The sequence below is a fragment of the Solanum lycopersicum genome, chromosome 4 (assembly GCF_036512215.1).
Source record: "Solanum lycopersicum chromosome 4, SLM_r2.1".
Taxonomy (NCBI): domain Eukaryota; kingdom Viridiplantae; phylum Streptophyta; class Magnoliopsida; order Solanales; family Solanaceae; genus Solanum; species Solanum lycopersicum.
Window position 1 is genome coordinate 61620618 of NC_090803.1, and position 21877 is coordinate 61642494.

The following is a 21877-nucleotide window of genomic DNA, read 5'->3' on the forward strand; positions in this document are numbered from 1 at the left end:
GTGAAGAAACATACTTAGATTTTATTGGAAGCCTTTTTTTTTTTGTGTTGACTTCATTGTAATTTGAATCATTTAATGAAAATTTAGACTCCGCTACTAAATTGAAATATCCAGCAAACTTGAAACATGAAAACAGCTAGGGTTACGTTCTTCACGTGTTTTGTCGTGTAAAGGACATATATATATCTAATTTTAAGATACTTTTATTATTATTTTTTTGTTTTGCAATTAGAAGTGATTGTTGCATCTTGGAATATAATGACAAGAGAATCACTCCATTTTAATTTTTTGAAATTGAGTATACCAAATTACCAATGGTGTGCATTAGTAATTTTTTTTTTATATCAGCGAGCTAGACCTATAATAATATTTAGTACCTTAAGATGGAGAAATCAACCCTCCTGCTCGTTTTAAAGTCTCATCGATGAAAGAATAAATTGAAAAATAGTAAATTCGTTGAATATTCATTTTATACAGTCTTTTACTATACATACATTCATTTTATAGAGTCTCATATTTATGACACTTCTTTTACTGTATATACCAATTGTCTAGCTTTTCTCAAGAGTTATCTGGACCCTTGAATTTGCTCGAGTTATCTAGAAAAATATTGAACCTTTTCTAAGTTTTGAACGTAGAAATTTAAATTTTTGGCGAAAAAAAATTGAGTGGTCGAATCAATACTTTAATTTGCAGCAATTGCTTGAAGCATTTAATAAATCATTAATGGCTTAAATATGTTTCTTATTCTGATAATGACTATGATCCAACATCTTAATGTAAATAATGGTGACTTATTTATTTTGTCTACGGCTCTTCTAGTCAACTCAATTTTTTGTCCTTTGATGTTTCAATTATGCATGGTCGGAAACTTGATATTTTTAATAAAATGATTCAATTAGCTACGATTTTTAGATGATGGTTTGTTGTTATTTTGTTTGTAACTATTGATATCTATCATCAATTTGTCGCTATATACGATTTATTAATGAATTTTGGTGTTTAGCTATAAATTTTCTTTGTGCTAAAACTAACTTATTTTTAGTGATTTTGTAGTGTTTATTCTAGACATATAAAGATATTCAAAAAGTTTGCCAACGATTGAAGTATTTTAGGTGTTTGAATGTGAATTTTGATGATATATTTTTTAAAGAATAAATAAAAGTTGAATAGAGAAAAAGTCATCGAAAAATTAAAGTTACATTTGAATATGTATTCACTCAAAAGACAAATTTAATTCATCAGATGAAAATTATCATTTGCTCAAAGACTATAGAAGGTGACGAAGAACACATCCTATCCGATGTGGTACTCCAACATTCTCAAACTTGAATAATTTACCCTCAAATTAACTCAACTTCAAGTTGAGTGAATTTTTTTACCAAAATATATTATCAAACAATTTTTTGTTTTAGAAAATCTTGATTGTATTTAAGATGGTCTTTTTCATAAATTTTTTTTGAAGAATATTGTTTTAAGACAACAATCTAATTTAGACCATCCAAAGTTAATATATTAAAAAGCAAATGTCATTTAAATATTTATGTGTTTTTTTTTAGAAATAACATTTTTCCAATACTAACTTTAGTATATTTCACTTTAAAGAATCTTGATTAGTTCCAAGATATGATCAACAAAACTGATAAAGGGATTCCATGCGGAAAAAATAATTGTTTGTTTATCAAATTGTCATAACGAATCAATACCCCTTTTTTAAATTTAATTAATCCCCCTATATATGTCACACTTCTTAAGTGACAAATAACAATTTTTTTACCCATTGACTTAAAAATGAAAGGACAAAAATTAAAGAATAATTTTATTATGATAAAAGGAGTCTGAAATGGACATGGAAACAGGAAAAAGAAAAGGGAAAAATTCCTCAAAAAAAAAAAAGAATCTAACAGCAGTTGAATTATCTATCAAAAAAAAGCATATATTATATACTCTACTTTGATTATTTTTTATGTAGAACCTAGGCCCTAAATAAGTACTATTTCATGATCACATTTTAAATACCTTATTTCTGTTTGAAAATTCTCAATAGGAAAAAGATAAAAGAAAAGAACAAAAGTATCTTTTAGAGATAATGAAAGGTTAGTTTAGGAATTGTATCAATAACATGTTAATTATGAGTTAGATTCGTGATTTAAATTTAATTAATTTAATAATTTTAGAATTAGAAGTTAAAACTAGGTAATTTTTAAAAACTAATTATTTTGCACATTAATTTACTAATTCGCATGATAAATATTACTTCCTCCGTCATTTTTTATATGTTATTTTTTTCTATAATAGATAAATATCATTCTGGCCAAATTCTCTAGCCATTTAGCATTATTTTTTCCTAAATAGAAATCTCTTTAAAATATGATTAATTTTGAAAATAATGAATATTTCGATGAATAAATTTGTTAAAATTTGTTACGTAGCCTAAAAAACTCTTGGCCCCAACTATTGTGGAGAGCTTATCACTTGCAAGTTACAGCTCACCAGACATGCTTTAAACACAGATTTAATTTAAAGTTTTGTTTGAATTAATTGTGTTATGGTGGTTGTTGCACATTTTACAAATTTTGATTTAGTCAATACTTACTTCAAACGCTACTTAGCTTTTGACGCGTGAAATGATGCAATTTATACTCATATAATCAAAGGTCTAATCAATGAACAATTAAAGCGTAAAGTCATTAACCATACTTTTATAGTTTTAACCTATCCTTTTACTATTCTAGTCAAATTTTTCTAAATATTTCCTCAAAAATCTTAAATTTGTCATGTAAATGTCACAATTCAAACTCAATAAATACATTATATGAACTTGTATTGTGTTCTATAGAAAGTGTTACTTTTTTTTTTAATATTTTGACGTGTAATTCTTCAAAGATATTTTCAAGAAGCCCGTAAATCCTTCTTTTTTGGTGACCAATTATTGTCAACTCAACCTCTACGATGGGCATCACGAGGATGTTTTTGAAACTTTTGCTCATAGCATATTGTTAGAGTTTTTATGAGCGGATTGAATTGAATTAGAAGTAATAAATGGTCAGGTGAATCGAATAAATGGATTGAAAACGAATTAAACAAAAATAATATAATGTTTTATCTATCCATATTTAATACAAAACTATTATAGAAAATTCTATGAGAAACTATAATTCACCTTTAGATATTCAAAATGTTTTAAAATTGTTGTACATTTATAAATAAATTTTACAATTAACAAAAGTTTCCACGAAAACTAAAACTTCACACTTTATAGTTATAGTTCAAATGTGAACACAAACTGATACTCTTAAGTAGTAGCCCATGTTGCATGAAAATAGGAGACAACACATATCACCGTAAGTACTAAACAATTGTTTTGGCTTAGTAAACACTCTTACTTTTTAATTGCTCTCTTCATTTTAAATTAATTAAATTGTTAAGATGTTTCACTCTTTAAGTAGAGAAGATTAAGACATTAACTATTGTCAGATTCATGATTAAAATAACTAAACATTAAAAGTATCTAAAAAATAAATTTATTTGAAAAATAAAAAATTATTAAACAATTCAATTATTTTGAGTTGAAGGAGTAATGCTTAGGGTCCGTTTGGATGGATAAAAGTGCTGAAGTTAAAAAAAAAGTTGTTGATGTGTTTGATAAATATGTGCTGATAAACAGTTTTTTAAATCAAAATGTCTGAAATACCCTTAAAAGTTGTTAACATAATAAAAGTTAATTAATTTATATTTTACAGTCATAAATAATTATATTTTGCTATCATTCACATATTTCTTTTTCATCACAAATTATTTATAAGAGGAATATAAACTTATTATAGACTTTAAAGATATATAATTTGAATAAATCAAAGAACAATTTAAGATTTTATTTTAGTTTCATCCATAGGTAATAATAATTGTCTATCATTCAAATATTTCTTTATTATCACAAATTATTTATAAGAGAAATATAAATTTTTATTTAAGTTATATGTGCAACTTATTTTACATTTTAATAAGATATAATTTGAATAGATCACTTGAAAGATTTAAGATTTATTCTATTTTCATTCATTAGTAATAGTAATTGTCTATCATCCACACGTGAAAAAAGGGAAAAATGGAAGAAAGAGATGTTAGGATTATGTGGGTAATTTGGAGATTGTATAAAAATATTAAGGGCAAAAAAGTAAAAATATGGTCAACTTAAAACAGCTTATAAGCTAAAAAAAAAGAAAAACACCCCTACCCCAGCTTTTAACTTTTGTCTTAAAATAAGTTTTTTTTAACTTAAAATAAATTATTTTGAGTATTACCAAACAGCTAAATAAGTCAAAAACCAATTTTAAATCAGTTTAACCAGCTTTTAAGCTGAGCCAAACAGATTCTTAGTATCACTTGGCATGTTGGATATAAAATTACATATATTAAAAGAAGCATTTTGCCCTTAACTAATGTATGATTTTCTTGTAGCAACATAAATGTCTACGTCTTTGTTTCAATTTATTCATACCTTTTCGAGCTTTAGAGTGAGATTTAATTTTAATCGTGAATTCGGTCATTTAATTTTTTAATAAAATTAAATATTTGAAAATTATGTTAAAAAAAATAGTACTCCTTTCGCCCAACTCTTATGACTCACTTTATTTTTCTGTCGATCAAAAAAATGATTTTCTTGCAGCAATATAAATGTCCACGTCTTTGTCTCAATTTATTAATACCTTTTCGAGTTTTTAGAGTGAGATAATTTAATTTTAATCGGGAATTCAGTCATTAAATTTTTTAATGAAATTAAATATTTGAAAATTATGTTAAAAAAATATTACTCCATTCGCCCAACTCTTATGACTCGCTTTATTTTTCTGTCAATAAAAAAAAAAATCTGTCAATAAAAAAAATATATATTTTTATATTTGTTAATTATAAATTTCTCATTTATCATTAATAAAATAATTAATATTTCCACCAACATATACTACTTAATTTAGACCACAATCTTTTCAATTAAAATTCTTATTCTCCGTACTAAATAAATAAATAAAAATTTAGCTGATATTTGGAAAATATATAATTTTTAAAAATGTCCATATTCAAAATAAATTTGTTATAATTAATTACCTGGGGTTGAAATAAAATAAAGGAGAGACATTGAATGGAGTCAGGTGACAAAATTTGAGCACAAAAATTGATGTATATGCCACGTGGTCACTCCTTTAATTCTCTTTTCCGTGTTTTGAATTTCGTGTAAAACGCGTTATTGGAAATTTTGAAGGAAAAGTTTGATTTTAAGAAGAAAACAAAAACAACTATTTAACTGACCTAAGCTCTCACTGACACTCTTGTGTTGGCAAAAATAAATTTTTGAAAAAGTTTATTTTGGCTCTTGTGAAAAACTACTCCCATTTAAAATTAGCACCTTCGTTCAAAAATATTTATCATATTACATTTATTGAAAATTAATTTTACTAATTTATAAAGATAAATTAGATTATTTAATTTGATATTTTAAATCAAAAGATTAAAAATTTTAAAACTATATGAAAAGTATTATAAATTATAAAAAAATTTATATTAATATGATAAAAAAATGTATCTTAAAATATTGGTCAAAGTTTACATAGTTTCACTCTAAAAACAGAAATCATAACAAACATACCGAACGGAGAGTATTAAGTTTTAAGAAAACACTGATTTTTACAACTGATAGTTGAAATAAGTTATAAATATTTATATAGTTACTCTTAAATTATTTTATTAAGGTAAACAAATATTTTTATTGAGAGTAATAGACATTTCTTAAAGGATTAAGACTTAATTATCACTCTACTTGTAATTATATCAGTTGTTCATCACTTACTATTTCAAGAAAAATCTAGCGTGAAATTGATGCATGCCAACTAGCATCCCACAATTAGGGCCTAATAATTAATACTAAACTATAAATCAGCATATAACAACAAAAAAATAAATAAAAAAAATTAGCATATCAAGTACAAAATTTGATTAGAATTTGGCTAGAAAATTAAAAAATATTTTTTTTCGTTTAAATTTTAAATTTTTAATTAAAAGATATTAAAGCTAAAAGAATAAAAATATTTAAAAAAGTAAAATAACATAGAAAAATATTATTATAACCAAAAGATTTTTCCGTAATTTATCTATATATACTTTAACTTGTTAGTCTAATAATCTTCATCGTTTACTTAATTTACTTTTTTTTTCTTTTTATATGTTATTCATTTCTATAAATAATTAATTCATAATACTTGTCATTTCATAAAATTAATACATAAATTATCATTTTGTTCCTTTTTTATTCTTATGAGTTATTAAGCTGGAAAATCTATATTTGAGCAACTTAGAAAATGTAAGTAAATTATTAAATTAATTAATCAAAATAAATTAATTCATATTCATTAATTGAAAATTTGAGTTAAAAAAAAATTAAATTAGATTAAAATAGTAAACTTACTTTGTTTCTTAATACACGTGAAATCTAAAATGAAAATATATATTTTTCATGTTTTACCATCAGCATTAAATATTTATTCTCCAGATTATTTTTCGAGATGTGATTTTTCTTTTAACTTGGTAACTTTTTTTAAAAGACATTATTTAATAAGAATAACTTATTCATTAATTAGTTTTTATAAGTGTGTCAAGTTAAACAATGACAAATAAATTAAAATAACGTATATTTGTTGTGCGAAAATTACTTTAATTTTGAGTACGAGGAGATATATAAATCCCCTCCGATATAATATATCTCTATTTTAATTTGTATGTCATTCTTTTAACTTATAATAGAAGACTTTTGATATTTATAGTCTAAAATGAAATATAATTATCAATGTAACAGTAAATTATTAATATTAAAAAAATATTATCATAAAATTATTTTTAATTATAGCAAGATGACATTTATTAAAACATATTAAAAATAAATTTGTGTTACATAAGTTGATACAATTAATTAATTTTAGAAGTTTTGACTGAAGATTTCAATTCTGTCTAAAGGATTAGAAAATTCTTGAAGCTATTTATCTTCAAAGAATCAAAATAAACTTAATTTTAGAAGTTTTGACTGAAGATTTCAATTCTATCTAAAGGATTAGAAAATTCTTGAAGCTATTTATCTTCAAAGAATCAAAATAAACTACTGAGATTTTGTGTGGATTATATCAAATTTTTTAAAGAGATATAGAGCATATTTGAAAGGCTCAACAGCCAACGGTTGCTCAAAAGTTTGTTGTCATATATCAATGCGTCACATATTTAAAAAAATAAAAAATAAAATTGAATGTAGCAAGAGATAAGTAGCATAATATTTGAGTGGCTCTTCATGTGCCCCTAAAACTTTAATATTCTTTCGTAATCGAATTCATACAAGTCGTTCGAAACTCTTTAACTTTATTTTATATTCATTTTTTGATCCTAAAAAATTAATTTGAAATTTACATCATATATACATATTGTAATAAGTAATATATTTCATTCTAAATAAGAAAAACAGTAAGCACAAAAAGATACCACCTACTGTTTTTATTTTTGTATCCATTTAGCCCGATGTCCAAAATTGCTAGTACTTCAATGATTTAGAAATTTGGTTAAAAATTTTATAATGTTTTTTTATTTTAAAATAATTGATTTGTTTTCTATTTTTTAATTAAATGATATTAAAGTTAAAAGAACAAAAATATCTTAAAAGAAAATGATATAAATAAATATCATTCTGATTTATGGCAAAAAGGATTTTTCCTTTTCATTTAATCCCTTAGCCCAATATCCAACATGAGTATCTAGTCTTATATGAGTCGAAGTGAAATTTCATTTTGATCTATATATTTTTTGGAATTTGAAATTTTTTTGAAAGCAAAATTTTAAGCAGACAAAATTTCATGAACGAACAATGTTTACAAATTTTTTTTGGAGAATATCTTTAGGTAAGAAAATTTGGCCAGAGTGGTAAAATAATATATATTTGCACTCTGCTACTTTATCTTATTGAGTATTTTTATCTTTTTAATTTTAATATTTTTTAATTAAAAAAAATCAATTCATTTTAAAATAAATACAATATTATAGACTTTTGAAATTTTAAGTTAAATTCTGATCAAATTTTCTTGCCACTTAACATTCTCTTTTTTTTTTTAACTTTATTTTTGTATATCCATTTCGATCAATAAAAAGTGAAATCAATTGATCATTTTTCAATTTTAATATTTTTTCATATAGTTCCTCTATTATATGAAGTCTTTTCTATCTCAAAATAAAATAAATACTGGAAACAAGCTGCGTGCACAAGTATGACGGCTCAGAATTAAAATATGGTGAATTTCACCAATTAATAATTTACTTATATAATATATGTAGAAGACCCACACGACATGCCCCGAGTTTTAAGAATGTAAATATTGAAGAAGAAAATTCAATAATTTGACTCAAAATTAGCTCAACCACACCCTACTCAGATTTGCGGCTCACCTTTTTTTATTTGTTTTTGCTTTATATATATTTTTGGTTAAACCAAAATTGACAATTTTTTTTATAGATTAGACGGGTTCTTTTGCTAATGGCCTAACTCACATCTAAAAAGCTAGCTCAAAGAGGTTTAGGGTTTAGGGTTTAGGGTTTTGCTAATGGCCTAACTCACACCTAAAAAGCTAGCTCAAAGAGGATTGTTCGAGACTTATAAGGAGTCCACTTATCTCATTAATTATCTGATTGGGATTTTGTCATTCTTTAACACCCCACCTCACTGAGAATATCGGGTGAGACGGGCCCTGTTTTGATACCATGTAGAATTAGGTCTTAGGTCTAACTCATACCCCAAAAGCTAGCTCAAAGAAAGGAAAATTGCCCGAGCCTTATAAGGAGTCTATCAATCTCATTAATCACCGATGTGGTGCTTTGTCATTCTTTAACAACTATTACATAATGATATTCCCTTTTCTATATATATTTTTATTTATACACTTTAAATTATATTTTCATTAAAAAAATAAAAATCAACCTCCTAATATCATTTCTTGCAAAACCAAAACTCCGCCTTCTAATATTACTTTGAAATGATAAATATTTTTTTATTTTTAACTAAAAATTTTTGTATTTGAATCAACATTCATTAAACTTTTTAATATAAATTTAAATTTAATTAAATTTCACTATAAATATCAACGAGCACGTTTAAAAAAAAAGGTTGTTAAAAAGAGTGATTGTTGCAAGGAGTGAGCCATGTGATATGGGTGGGTGCGAATCGTATCTAGTGAATGGCGCCGCAAATAAATGGAAATTTTAATTTGTTAAGTATTCACGTGAGACAAGTAGCACCACACTCTTATTTTACGGCGCTACCTTCGCCGTAACCCAACCACACTCACTAAATATTTAAATTAATTAATGTAATTATTCCTAAAAAGTAGACTAATTAGTTCTTCTTTTTTTTTTTCCCATATCTATTCAGGTGAATTTTACTGTTATTACACTTATCCATCATATGATTAGAATCTTCAGATTACTAGCTTCATTTTTTTAATTAAAAAAAAAGAATTATTCTTCATATGAATTTCAATTTTTTTTAAAAAAAATAATTCAAATCTATAACTTTAAAATTAAGCAGAGAGTACTAATATGAAAATTGAACAACCCCTCCAATTCTTTTTGGCTTATAGGTTATTAGTTAATGATAGGAATTTTTTATCGCTAAATATATAGAGTTTCACTCTTTATTGTAATATAATTTGATATTTCATTGCTATATTATTCTTTAGGACATTTTTTTTTTTGATGACTCGAATTTACTTTTGAAGTTAAGTAGAGAATGTTTACTATCTGAACAACTCTTTCTCGTTATTTATCATCTTCTATTGCAGGTTTTATAATCTTTTTATCCTTTGAATCTAATGAATTGTTACATTATTAGATTAAATAGGAGCAAAGAAGTGAATAGTACTAGTCACCTAAGGTGGTCACAGAATTTCAAATTTGATCCAACAGTTTGTAATTATGATTATGGGTTTAATTTTTTTTTTTATATATATTTTCAGATCATTCTTTTTAGCTTTTAAAAACAACCTATATAATTTTATTATATCTCGTTAATAATAATTCGTGTAGGTTCTTAAACATTTTGACTTTAATAATATTAAAGATAAAATCAAAGTCAACAATTTTTAATTTAGTAGTAACTGGGATTGTGCTTCTCACGATATTGCAATTTAAAAGTATTCACAAAGAAGCCAACCCTAAGCATCATGTCTTCCAACCTGTATTTCTTTCGATAAAATAAAAAGGAGGTCAAAATTTAATGATTGATTAAAATAAATTGCTATTTATTTTTAAAGAAATACTTATAAAAATATATCAATTTTTGTAGTACACAATAAGGTCTATTTACTTTTTAAAATAAAAATTGGTTTGTCAAGTGACCATCTGAAAATCAACTCTCTTTCTTTTAACATTTAAAAATGTAAGAGATAAACTATGATCTCAAACCCATGTCGAACCATAAATTATAAATTAGTCAATGATTTCAAAGTATGCGAATTGTTAATTATTTAATAATCAACATTTAAAAATGAAAGAGATAAACTATGATCTCAAACCCATGTCGAACCATTAAATAAAATAGTCAATAATTTCAAAGTAAGCGAATTGTTAATTATTTAATAATCAACAATCAACACTTAATTAAGATAAGCACAAATAATGACCATCAATTAACTAAATTTGTATAAATTGGAAAATGCTATAGAAATGTCATGATTCATCTAGAGGTGATGTCTTTATCACATTACGGCAACACTGGAAAAAATATTGATTAACAATCTTAGCCAATGACTAACTAACTAAAATTATAATTAATTAAGTCACTTACATATATAATAGATAATAGATTTTATCCCTAATCATTTCACTAATAAATATAATCTCATATTTCTGTTGATCTTTCTTTAAGAGCCACCCATCATACCTCATTTGCATATTGTTATATTATTTTTGTGTTGCAAGGATATTATAAATTACTAACCTAATCATGTCACTAATACATAAATAAAGTCTAAGAGAAAAAGACAAACAATATAATTAAAAAATAATATGAAAAGTTATAGTTGGAGAATTTATATTTCTTACAACTCCCTCAACTACTCCATATATAGTCCATACAACATTATCATGTGACTACCTCATGATTTTGTGCAGTTAGAATATGACAAAATTATTTGAATGCCATTTATTTTAGTAGTAAAGTAACAGTACTCACATAATACATTTTCAAAGTTGAGACATTGTACCTGTCTATATAGTTCAAAAAATGAAAATAAAATAAAAAAAGAACTAACAAGTTCTGACTTTATCAAATAAAAAATTTGACTACTTATTCCTTCGAGGCCACAACTCTTTTATAAAAAAAGATTAATACATTGACAAAAACAAAGAATTTAATTGGATTTATAATTTGTTTTAAAACATTTGAATTTAGAATAAACAGTTCGTATTAAAAATTTCAGATTAAATAAAAACAAATCAATGTGTTTAAATAAAAATAAAAAATCATTGGACATTTGAATTTAGAATAAATTGTTTGTATTAAAAATTTCAGATTAAATAAAAACAAATCAATGTGTTTGAATAAAAATAAATCAATGTGTGTTATCAAATGTCTAATAAATAATTAAATTAACTTTATAAAATATTGTCATCTCCTTGTGTATATATATCATTCTCAATTGAAAAGGTATGATATTTTACGGCTTATTGGCACATACATATATAATTTAAGGACAAAACATATTTTAAATGTTTAATTTATCTATATAATGAACATTTAAAAATACACCTAATATGTCTTTTTCAAAATTTAAACTGAAAGTATCTAATATGAATAATTTATCACATGTCTAAGCGTTCAATCGAAAGTGAAACAAATCTTAATTTGAATATCTAAATAAAATTTACTGACAAACTTAATATCCATGCCTAAATGTGTTTTTCACAAATTCATACATATTTTACAGCTGAACCGGTACATCGTTCTTGTTAGGTAGCTTGAAAAAAAATCTTGAACAAATTTAATCAATATACAAATAGTATATATCAAAATCCATAAATGTATCGGGTTTTTATTGGATTTTTATCAAGTTGACAATTTAAATAATTTTTATTTCATTAAGTTAGTTTAACTATCTTTATTCTTTTTCACTTATAGCGATTATTTTTTCCCTTACACTTACAATAAATAAATTTATTTTTATAAAAATAAAACTTAATCAAACCATATTCTAAAAAAAAAAACAAATTAATTTAATAATTGATAACGCATATAGCTTAGATTTTCTTAACAAGTAAAGAAAAATATCATGTGATTCCAAATGATATTTCTTCAAATTGAATTTGCATTTTTCCATTGAATAAGAAAAGATAAAATAGCACTACTATTTTAAATCGGTTGTTGATCAACATCAACAACAATTATATTATCATACTTATACGTCATAAATATTTCTTTTTACTTTTTGATATTTTCACAAAAAAATAATAAACAATGCCTTAACTTTAACATAGGATTATTAAAATATAATTTATTTTCCCAAATTTCAAAAGTTTTCTTTGGATAAAGCAGAATGTAAAATACACTTTGCTAATTACTTTTGCAATAATCAACAACTCTTTTTTTGTAAAACAATAAATTTATGTGTCAAGTTCTCAAAATTTTTAAAAAGACTTTCTTTGTTTGAAATCTTATAACCAAAATACTGACTTAATTGAAAATCCATATGAAATTGATTTTTTTTCCCTATTATTTATAAACAAAATGTTAATTGTAAATTAAAAAACTCATACTTTGAATTCAAAAAGTTGTTTAAATTAAAATTTTGAGTGTTTTTTTTTAAAAAAAAAAGTCAGTGTGAACACTTGATCCAGTCAACAAACGCACAAAACATGTTTAACTGACAGATGTGAAGTAACAGGACGCGCAAGTTGCTGGTAAAATAAAAATCCTACGTGGAACTGACCAACTGGCTCCAGGTTGTGAAAAAAAAATGTAACGTAAAACAAAAACTAGTTTAATTAATTACAAGTGGAATTAGAGAATCAAATTAATGAGAGTAACACAATTAACGAGGAGGATTAACAAGGTAAAACCATGGGCGAAAGTAGTATAAAAAGAGGGCCATTGATAACAAATGAAACACCACAACAAAAAAAGAGAGTGAGGCTGAGAGAGATATACTCATCAATATTTTTCTCACACCTGCACACACCACACACTTAAAAATTAAAAATATTTCAAAATATTTCTTTTGATTTTCTTTTTTTCTTCTTCTTCTTCTTCCCCATTTCTGTAATCATCCCGCTTCTTTGATCCCTTTCTGTAAACTATCTGTGTTTTTTCAAGAAGTTTTTCTGACTTTTGAGTTTGTGATTTTCATGTTTTTGAACTTAAAAATGGAGAAAATGCAAACTTTTAATTAGAGGAAAAAGATTTTTTTTACAAACTCAGGTGTTTTCAGAATCGAGATCTAGTAAAGTATAACTCAGTATAGTTCCTTTTTTTTTCTTTTTATGCATAATCAGATTAGAGGGCTTTATTAGTTGTCCCCTATAGTTTGATTTGTTTTTAAAGGAGAAAAATAGAGGTTGTTATTTGAAGACCTCTGTTTTTTTTTCTTCTGTTTATAGTGAAATCACTTACCTGTGTTCTTTTTATTTGATAAGAAACAGGTTGTGTGAATTTTTATTTTTTTTTCGTTGTTTAGATATGGCAGCTATGGATTTTTGGAATAGTACATGTGTAGATTTTGAATTATCATCAGAACCTGTTACTTCTGGTGGTGAATTAATGGAAGCTCTTGAACCTTTTATGAAAAGTGCTTCTTCTTCTCCTTCTCCTCCACCTTCTACTTTTCCTCCTGTTTTCCCTTCTTCTTCTTCTTCAACTTTTCCTTCTTCAGATTTTCAATCTTTTCCTTCATTTCCTCCTCCAACTCCTCCCATTTCATATCCCTACACTTCTTCTTTTTACCCATCTACTATGAGCTCTGAGGTTTGTTCCACTTCCACAGAGATGAATTCCCAAATCTTTTCAACTGGGTTTTCTGGGTATGGAATGGAGCAACAGGGTTCAATTGGGCTGAATCAGTTAACCCCAATTCAGATCCAGCAAATTCAAGCTCAAATCAACTTTCAAAACCAACAACAACAGCAGCAGCAGCAGATGATGTTACAGACTGCCCATCATGCTTCCACCATGAATTTCTTGGCTCCAAAGCCGGTTCCAATGAAGCAATCTGGGTCGCCACCAAAACCCACGAAGCTCTACAGAGGTGTTAGACAACGCCACTGGGGTAAGTGGGTCGCTGAGATCCGTTTGCCTAAGAACCGAACCCGCCTTTGGCTTGGTACATTTGACACCGCTGAAGAAGCTGCTCTGGCTTACGACAAGGCGGCGTATATGCTTCGTGGCGACTTTGCTCGACTGAACTTCCCTCAACTCCGCCACAACGGCAACCTAATCGGCGGCGACTTTGGTGAATACAATCCATTGCATTCCTCAGTTGATGCTAAGCTAAAGGACATATGCCAAAGCTTGGCACAGGGGAAGAGCATTGACTCTAAGAAGAAGAAAACCAAAGGGTTGTCGGCGGAGAAAGCGGCGGTGGTGAAGATGGAGGAAGAGGAGAGCAAAACAGCAGAAGTTGGATCCGAAAGTGACGGGTCCCATTCCGGTTCCGGTGGATCATCGCCGGTGACCGAACTGATATTCCCGGAGTTCACTGAGGAAGAGCCAACTTGGGACATGTCAGAAAATTTTTTGTTGCAGAAGTATCCATCTCATGAAATTGATTGGGCCTCTCTATAAAATTAGAAAATAATTAAGAAAAAAATTAGTAGTAATTATCAAATTAAGTCTAGGTTTAATGAGGTCTTATGTATTTTTTTTTTTTTGTATTTTTGCATTGTTTATAATTGTTAATGGTGGTTCTAGGTCACTAGGTCCATGGAACATTGAGTCACTGCAATGGAGTTTTTGGCAATTGCAGGGCAAGTTCCTTTGTAGTTTTTTTCTTCTTCATATTTTAGGTTTATAAAAATCCAAATTGGTTAAGCTAATGTTTTTTGTCTTGGCTAGGCCAGTGGATTTTTGTTGCAATGTAATGTCATGGTTGTAATCTTTATTTAGTGTCAATATTTCATTAGTATTAATTCTATCTTAAGCAGTGTTTATGAATTATTTTAGTTAAAACATTTCCTTTATCCAAATCTGGAATACTGTAAACAATTAAATCAAACATGATTAATTGGTAATTGTAATGATTGTTCTTTCTTTAACAAATCTTTGTTCATTAGTGATTAACTAGAAGTGCGGTTATAACGTGAAAAAGTTGTTGATTTTTGAACTTTATTTTCAACTAAAGGACATCTTACGTAAACTATTTTGTCCATGTATTTGTAGATTGTGGATAATTGATAAACATAAAAATGTCATGAGACGTAGACTATATTGCGTAAATTGGAAGTTACGATTGTGTTCATTAGTCAAGTGAGATAGTGGTCGGCTGGCGGACCGAGTCAAATTTTCATTAAGAGAATTTAAATATAAATTAAGTGCACTTAAAATTCGAAGAGAATTTAAATATAAACGTACACTAAAATTTGGTCCCAATACATATATTTTTTGGACACAACCTAAACAGACATTTTCGCTCATTTGTAGGCGATCTGCGATAACTATACATTAGAAAATTTTTAAAAAGGTAGTCCTCCCACAAATTGGCCAACTATAATTTCTTTTCATTAACTTCTCATTGTGAAATAATATCTCTTTTTTAAGAGTTCGAAAATTAAAGGACAAAAAAATTGACAAAATTCCATAAGGATATATCAAAAAAAATTCTAATCAAAACAGTAAAATCGCTACTGACGTAACAATTTATTTTGATGATGTTAAGGAAAAATCACTGCTCGAGCAGCGATATTGCACAATCTTTATTTTTATTTTGAAATTTGACAGCGATTTTTGTTGTTTGTTTTTTTTTTAAAGTTTTTTTTTAACAAAATGCTGCCAAGACAGCAATTTTTTTTAATGAAATTTTAATTTTTCATTTGTGTATTTTAAATCGCTGCATTTGCAAGGATTTTAATTTTTTTATCGATTTTATTTTTTTAAAAAAATTGTGTTGTATAATCTGCAAATGCAGTGAATTTTAGTTTTTCTTTTATACAAATTTTTAGTGGATTTTTTAAAAAAATTGAAAATTCTTTTTTTATTATTTTATTTTATAAATATTTACAATTCATAATGAAAATAAACAAGTTTCACTAAAATCAATGCAGCGATTTAAAATAAACAATTAAATAAAATTAAAATTCTATAAAATAAAATCAAATAAAACTAAAAACTAATTTTATAAAATAAAATTAAAAAAAAAAGTTTCAAATTATAAAATAAAAAACTAAAAAAATTTGTGAAAAAAAAAAACTAACTAAAAATCGCTGCATTTGCAGCGATTATACAGCACAATTTTTTTTAAAATCATTGCTTTTGCGGTGATTTACTTAAAAATTAATAATAAATAATTAAAATCACAAAAATAATAATAAATAACTAAAGTCGCTGCAAATGCAATGATTTTCAATTCATAATTAAAAAAAAAACAAATTTCACTAAAATCGTTGTAAATGCAGCAATTTAAAATACACAAATAAAAAATTAAAACTTGACCAAAATCGCTGCATTGGCAACAATTATTTAAAAGAAAAAACTTTTAAAAACAATATCAAAAATCGCCAAGGCAACGATTTCAAAATAAAAATAAAAATTGTGCAATATCGCTGCTCGAACGACGATTTTGCTTTAACGTCGTTAAAATGATCGCTACGTCAGTATTGAATTTCCATTTTGGTTAGAATTTTTTTGATATACTCTTTTAGAATTTTGGTCATTTTGCCTTTTAGACTTCGAACTCTCTTTTTTAATCGTATATAAATAATATAATTTTCTACAAAAAGAAGTCTGAATGAACTCAAGATCCCTTACTAGTTACGCCCCTGATTTAGTCCAAAGATGGCTTGATCTTTAGTCCAAAACCATTTTAAATTATCTATTCAAAAATTGAATTAGTATTTTAAATATCATGAAAGAATTCAGACTTGACTTTCGTATCATATGTTTGTTTATAGGCTTGTGATTCGACGGAACGAACATATCGTCTAAGCATACGATTCAGCGGACTCAAAATATTTATCAAAAAAACTTTAATATATATCAAAATTATTATATGCTAAATTTTTTTTTGTACAATGTGATAATTAAGAAATATGTATTTTTAGCGGTAATTGTCATTCATTGTATAAGTTCCTAAAGTTTTTAGTGATATTGATTCTAATGACACTTAACTTATGATAATAAAGACTTTAATACTTTTTATTAGTATCAATATTTAATGTCGCTAAAAGTTATTTTTATTATAGTACTTTTTCAAGAAGTATACCAAAATTAATAACGATCAAGTAATATAAAACAAACTGAACATATAATATGTCTACATATTTTCATCCATTTTGTCACCGTGAAAATTAAAGTAATCCAATTCGATTCTCGTACTCATAAGATAAATTGAAATAAACCTTCCATGAAATTTTGTGTTTCCAAATTCATACTTTTGGTGTGGTATAAAAATCACCATTTTGTGTTTTTCTTACTGCCAAATTAATTAAATCCCGTGAACAAAACGCAGCCAAAAATAGAGAAAACGTTATTTTAGCTACTCTTAACCAGCTGTGGATTGGACAAGTGTTTTTTAGTCATTAAATAGTAGATAGATGTCCTTATTATTGTTGGAAGTAGCAATTAAATCACCTCCCTAACTACTTTGCTAATTTAGCACACAAATCCATTATCATTCAATTTTCACTAATATAAATACATTCTTTTTTCATGTAACAATTTTGAGTTGGAATCGTCTGAAAATATATAGTAGTGTACGTAACAAAATATTAATTGATGAGTTGTCGACCATACAACTAAACTCATACTCTCTTTAATTCATTTTACTTGCCTCATATTAATTTCACGTAAAAATCGATCTCTTAAAGAAATAATTAAATATTAAAAATAAAAAAAAACATAAATACAAAATATGTTACATAAAATAGATGTACGGATGATTTAGGTCCGCAGTTCTCCGTATGCATTATGGTTCATTGAATTATATGGGTCCGATTCGTTTAATTAAATTGGGTATTACTTTGAATTGTGAGCAGCCAAATGGACCCCACTAGCTAAGTATAGAGAGGAAAAACAAGTCGTTTTCACCATTAATACGAACACGACACTTCAAAAATTAGATAATAAAAAGAAATTATCACCAATACTTTTTTGCAATACAATAATCAAATACGTTTTACGATAAGTTTTGTGTTATGGATTTTAACGATTATAGTTTATAGCATGCTCTAATATTTTGATCGATTTCATCATAATCCATGCACTAGTCGATATGATCTTGGATAGTATAGATAATATAGAATGTAGTGGGTTTATTGTTTACTATATTTAAACTGAATCAAATCGATTTTATTTTGATTGAATTTGATTTGATTTTAAAATTTTAAAAAAATCAATAGTATTTGATCTGGTTATATTTTTGTTCGAAAAACCTATGAATGTAACCAAACTAACAAATTCCATACATTATTTTTTTTAAAATAAATTAAAGATCATAGGTATGTTTTCATCAAAATAAATTTGTATTTTACTTATGAAAACAAAAATATCCAAGGTGAGAACATTTATCTTATTGATTTCATGTATGTGAGTGTCTATGATAATACTTTGTGAGATCGAAAGTCACTGTTTCTTCCTTCAATAACAAAAATAGTGAATTTTGACGTTTTATTCATGATAAATTTAGTGATAAAAAGTTTTATAATGTCAGTCATTCTAACTGTTTTTTCGAATGAATAGATTATTGTCACTTTTTCACGTTTAGAATGAAAGTTATTTATTTTATTTTTATGTATGGACTAACTGAATCAAATCAAACCGGAATTGTTTGTTCGATTGTTGTTTGAGACGCATCCGTTTCCTTTGCTTTGAATTATCGTTCTTTAAATATTGCGCTATATTATTTATCTTGGATCGTATCGATAGTGGCCAACTATATACTATATTCGTTTTATTTTTGTATGGAATTTTTTGTGAAATGTCACACTCATAATTGAAGAAGGGAAACTAGTGTATTAAATATCTCTTCCCCATTCATTTATTCCTTGTTTGAATATAGTAGTAGCAGTAAAAGTTTGTTGAAGCAACTTGGTGGAATCATATCAATTCCAATCTCAATCACACATGGTTTATCCACTACAAACCATAGTTGTTGGGATGCATTAATTATTTCTCAATTTTCAGACGTAGTTATAATTATGGTCTCACTTTTTAGTTAACCTAGATTCCATGTGCAAATGACCTACCCTTGGTGAAAAAGTAAAAATAATGTAAAACATTTACTAATGACAAATTCTAATGAACATTTTTAATCTAATGTAGATTTGAATTGATGGATTGTTAATCAGAATAAGCTATAAATATGTCTTTTAATTTGATTTTAGTTGATATTTACGACTGTTTGGCGTTCAATTTTGAGCGTGTTCAATTAAATATTTAAATTTATATAAAATTGAACAAAGACATAAAATTACTATGTATAATGTCACATAGAATAAATATGTCTATTTATTCAATTTTATACACGTTTAATATAAAATCAAAATTAGATATTTATATATTACGCGTGGTTAATTTAGAGAAGGAAGCAGAAAAAGCATTTACAATTTGTTATGCTACACTAAAATATCACGATTGTTTTTGTAACTATTATGTTGCAGGTAGAGATAGGCTATTTCACACACACAAAAAAAAAATTAAGAAATGTTTAGAGACGAATCTTAGCAACTGATTGACTACATAAATAATTTTATTTTGTTGGTGCTCAGTGTTTAATTTCCCACCTTATATAGATAATAGAGGGACGTTGATTATGTGGTAAGTAATCTTTCATTTTCGCTTTTAAAATTAACGTGTATTTAAGTCACTAAAAGAGAAAGAAAAGAACTCTTGGTAAAAAGAAAAGAAAAAACAATTATTTTTTATCTTATCTAACATAGTAATATAATTTTTTGATAAATTCATACTTAAATGCATTTTTTTTTAACTTGAGAGACTGGTCACGAAACGTTTTAGAAAAAGTGGATTTTGATCAAAAGTTGTATTTGTCAATTTCTCTCCACAAATGAAAAAAGAAAAAGAGAACAATAGTCATTTTCAGCAATTGACTGGTTCAAATAGTCATCCAATTCAATACATAAATATGAGGTATTTGAGTAGAAAAGTCAAAGAATCCCATTTGAAGTTTTGTGGACTACACTCATTTAAATAAGCAAAAATTTTATAATGTGACATACATTAGGTCTAATAGTTAAAAATTAGTAGTATAAGTGATGACATTGTTTCTCATCTTTCAATACTAGTGTAATTAGGAAGCACCCATGCGGAGCTAGGTGTGGTCACCAAGTTTATTTGAATTATTTTAATGAAAAATAATATTATTTATATAGGATTAAGTGAAAATTATATTTTTATATATATTATAAATGTTAAACTTTTTTATCTTATAATATCTATTTCTTTATTTTCTGAATTTTATCAGTAAAAAAATCTTAATTCCATCACGCGGAATCACAAACTATTCAATTTCTTGTTATTCTTGATTCTAGAAGTGGAGGCATGAATCATGAGCAGCCGAAAACTCTGAAATGCTTTTCATTCCATCCAGTTTCATTTTAAGTCAATCTAATTAATTAATTAAATAATAGACTCAAAAATAATACAAGCATTTCAAAATTTATAATCTTTTAACATGATAGTCTGGTAAAAATTACATTTTATTATTAAGAATAAAACAACAAAATTAAATAATTGTTTTAAGCAATTCAAATCGAACCTTTTCGTATTTCTTTTATATATAAGTTTGAAATAGTGGAATTGAATCCATGAATGATGGATTCACAATTTACTGTCTTAATCTACTTAGTTACGTTAAGTCTCTATCTACGATCAGATCGTACAGAATACCAATTTTAAGAAAAAGAGGAAGGATATAATAATGATGGAAATGGAGAAATAAAGAAAAGGCAGTGCAGTTTTCTAGCCGACTTGCTACTTTTGAAAATGGAATTCCCACAATATAATCAATAATATAGATTCTACGTATCAAATCTTTTAAAGATAATGAATTTCAACTCTTCAGCCACCATTTAATTTATATTCTCATATTCTACTCAAAATGATTCTAAACTGTACACCATGCCAAGAAAAAAATCCCCTAGAACAATATAATAGAAAAGGAGGACAAGTGGAACGTATAATCATAACATAGAAAAAAAAAATCATGCTACTTTAATTTTTGACTATCTTAAAATTAATATAAATTCAGATAGTTAAGTACATTTTTTTATGGCCTCACTTCTTTTGATCTATTTTACCAGCATACTAAGGGTAATAAATACATGTAATTCAAGATTTTGTGTTATTTTGTTCACTTACAAATCATAATTGAAATGACCGAAAAGGAAATTTGAATTAGTATATGTTCTAAGGTTAGAAAATATCGTAAAAAATCTTGCTCTGTGATTATAGTAGTCATTATGGAATTTAATCTTCCTTCATTTACGATTATATCTCATTCCAATTATTCAATCTAATACAAACTATTACTATCGCTCTCTAATAATATTTCAAAGTCGATGTGACATTTTCAAATGCAACCAGTAGTTTTTTAAAAAAAAATTATATGTATATAAAAAAGAAACATTTCAAACCATCAGC

General features: G+C 26.1%; 1 protein-coding gene across 1 annotated transcript; it reads left to right on the forward strand.

Annotated features, from left to right (window-relative positions):
• Positions 1 to 13184: 13184 nt before the first annotated feature.
• DREB3 (dehydration-responsive element binding protein 3) lies at positions 13185 to 15195 on the forward strand. The gene is given in 1 exon segment (NM_001247778.2): positions 13185 to 15195. A coding segment is annotated over 1 exon segment (1101 nt). The 5' UTR covers positions 13185 to 13750; the 3' UTR covers positions 14852 to 15195.
• Positions 15196 to 21877: the final 6682 nt, after the last annotated feature.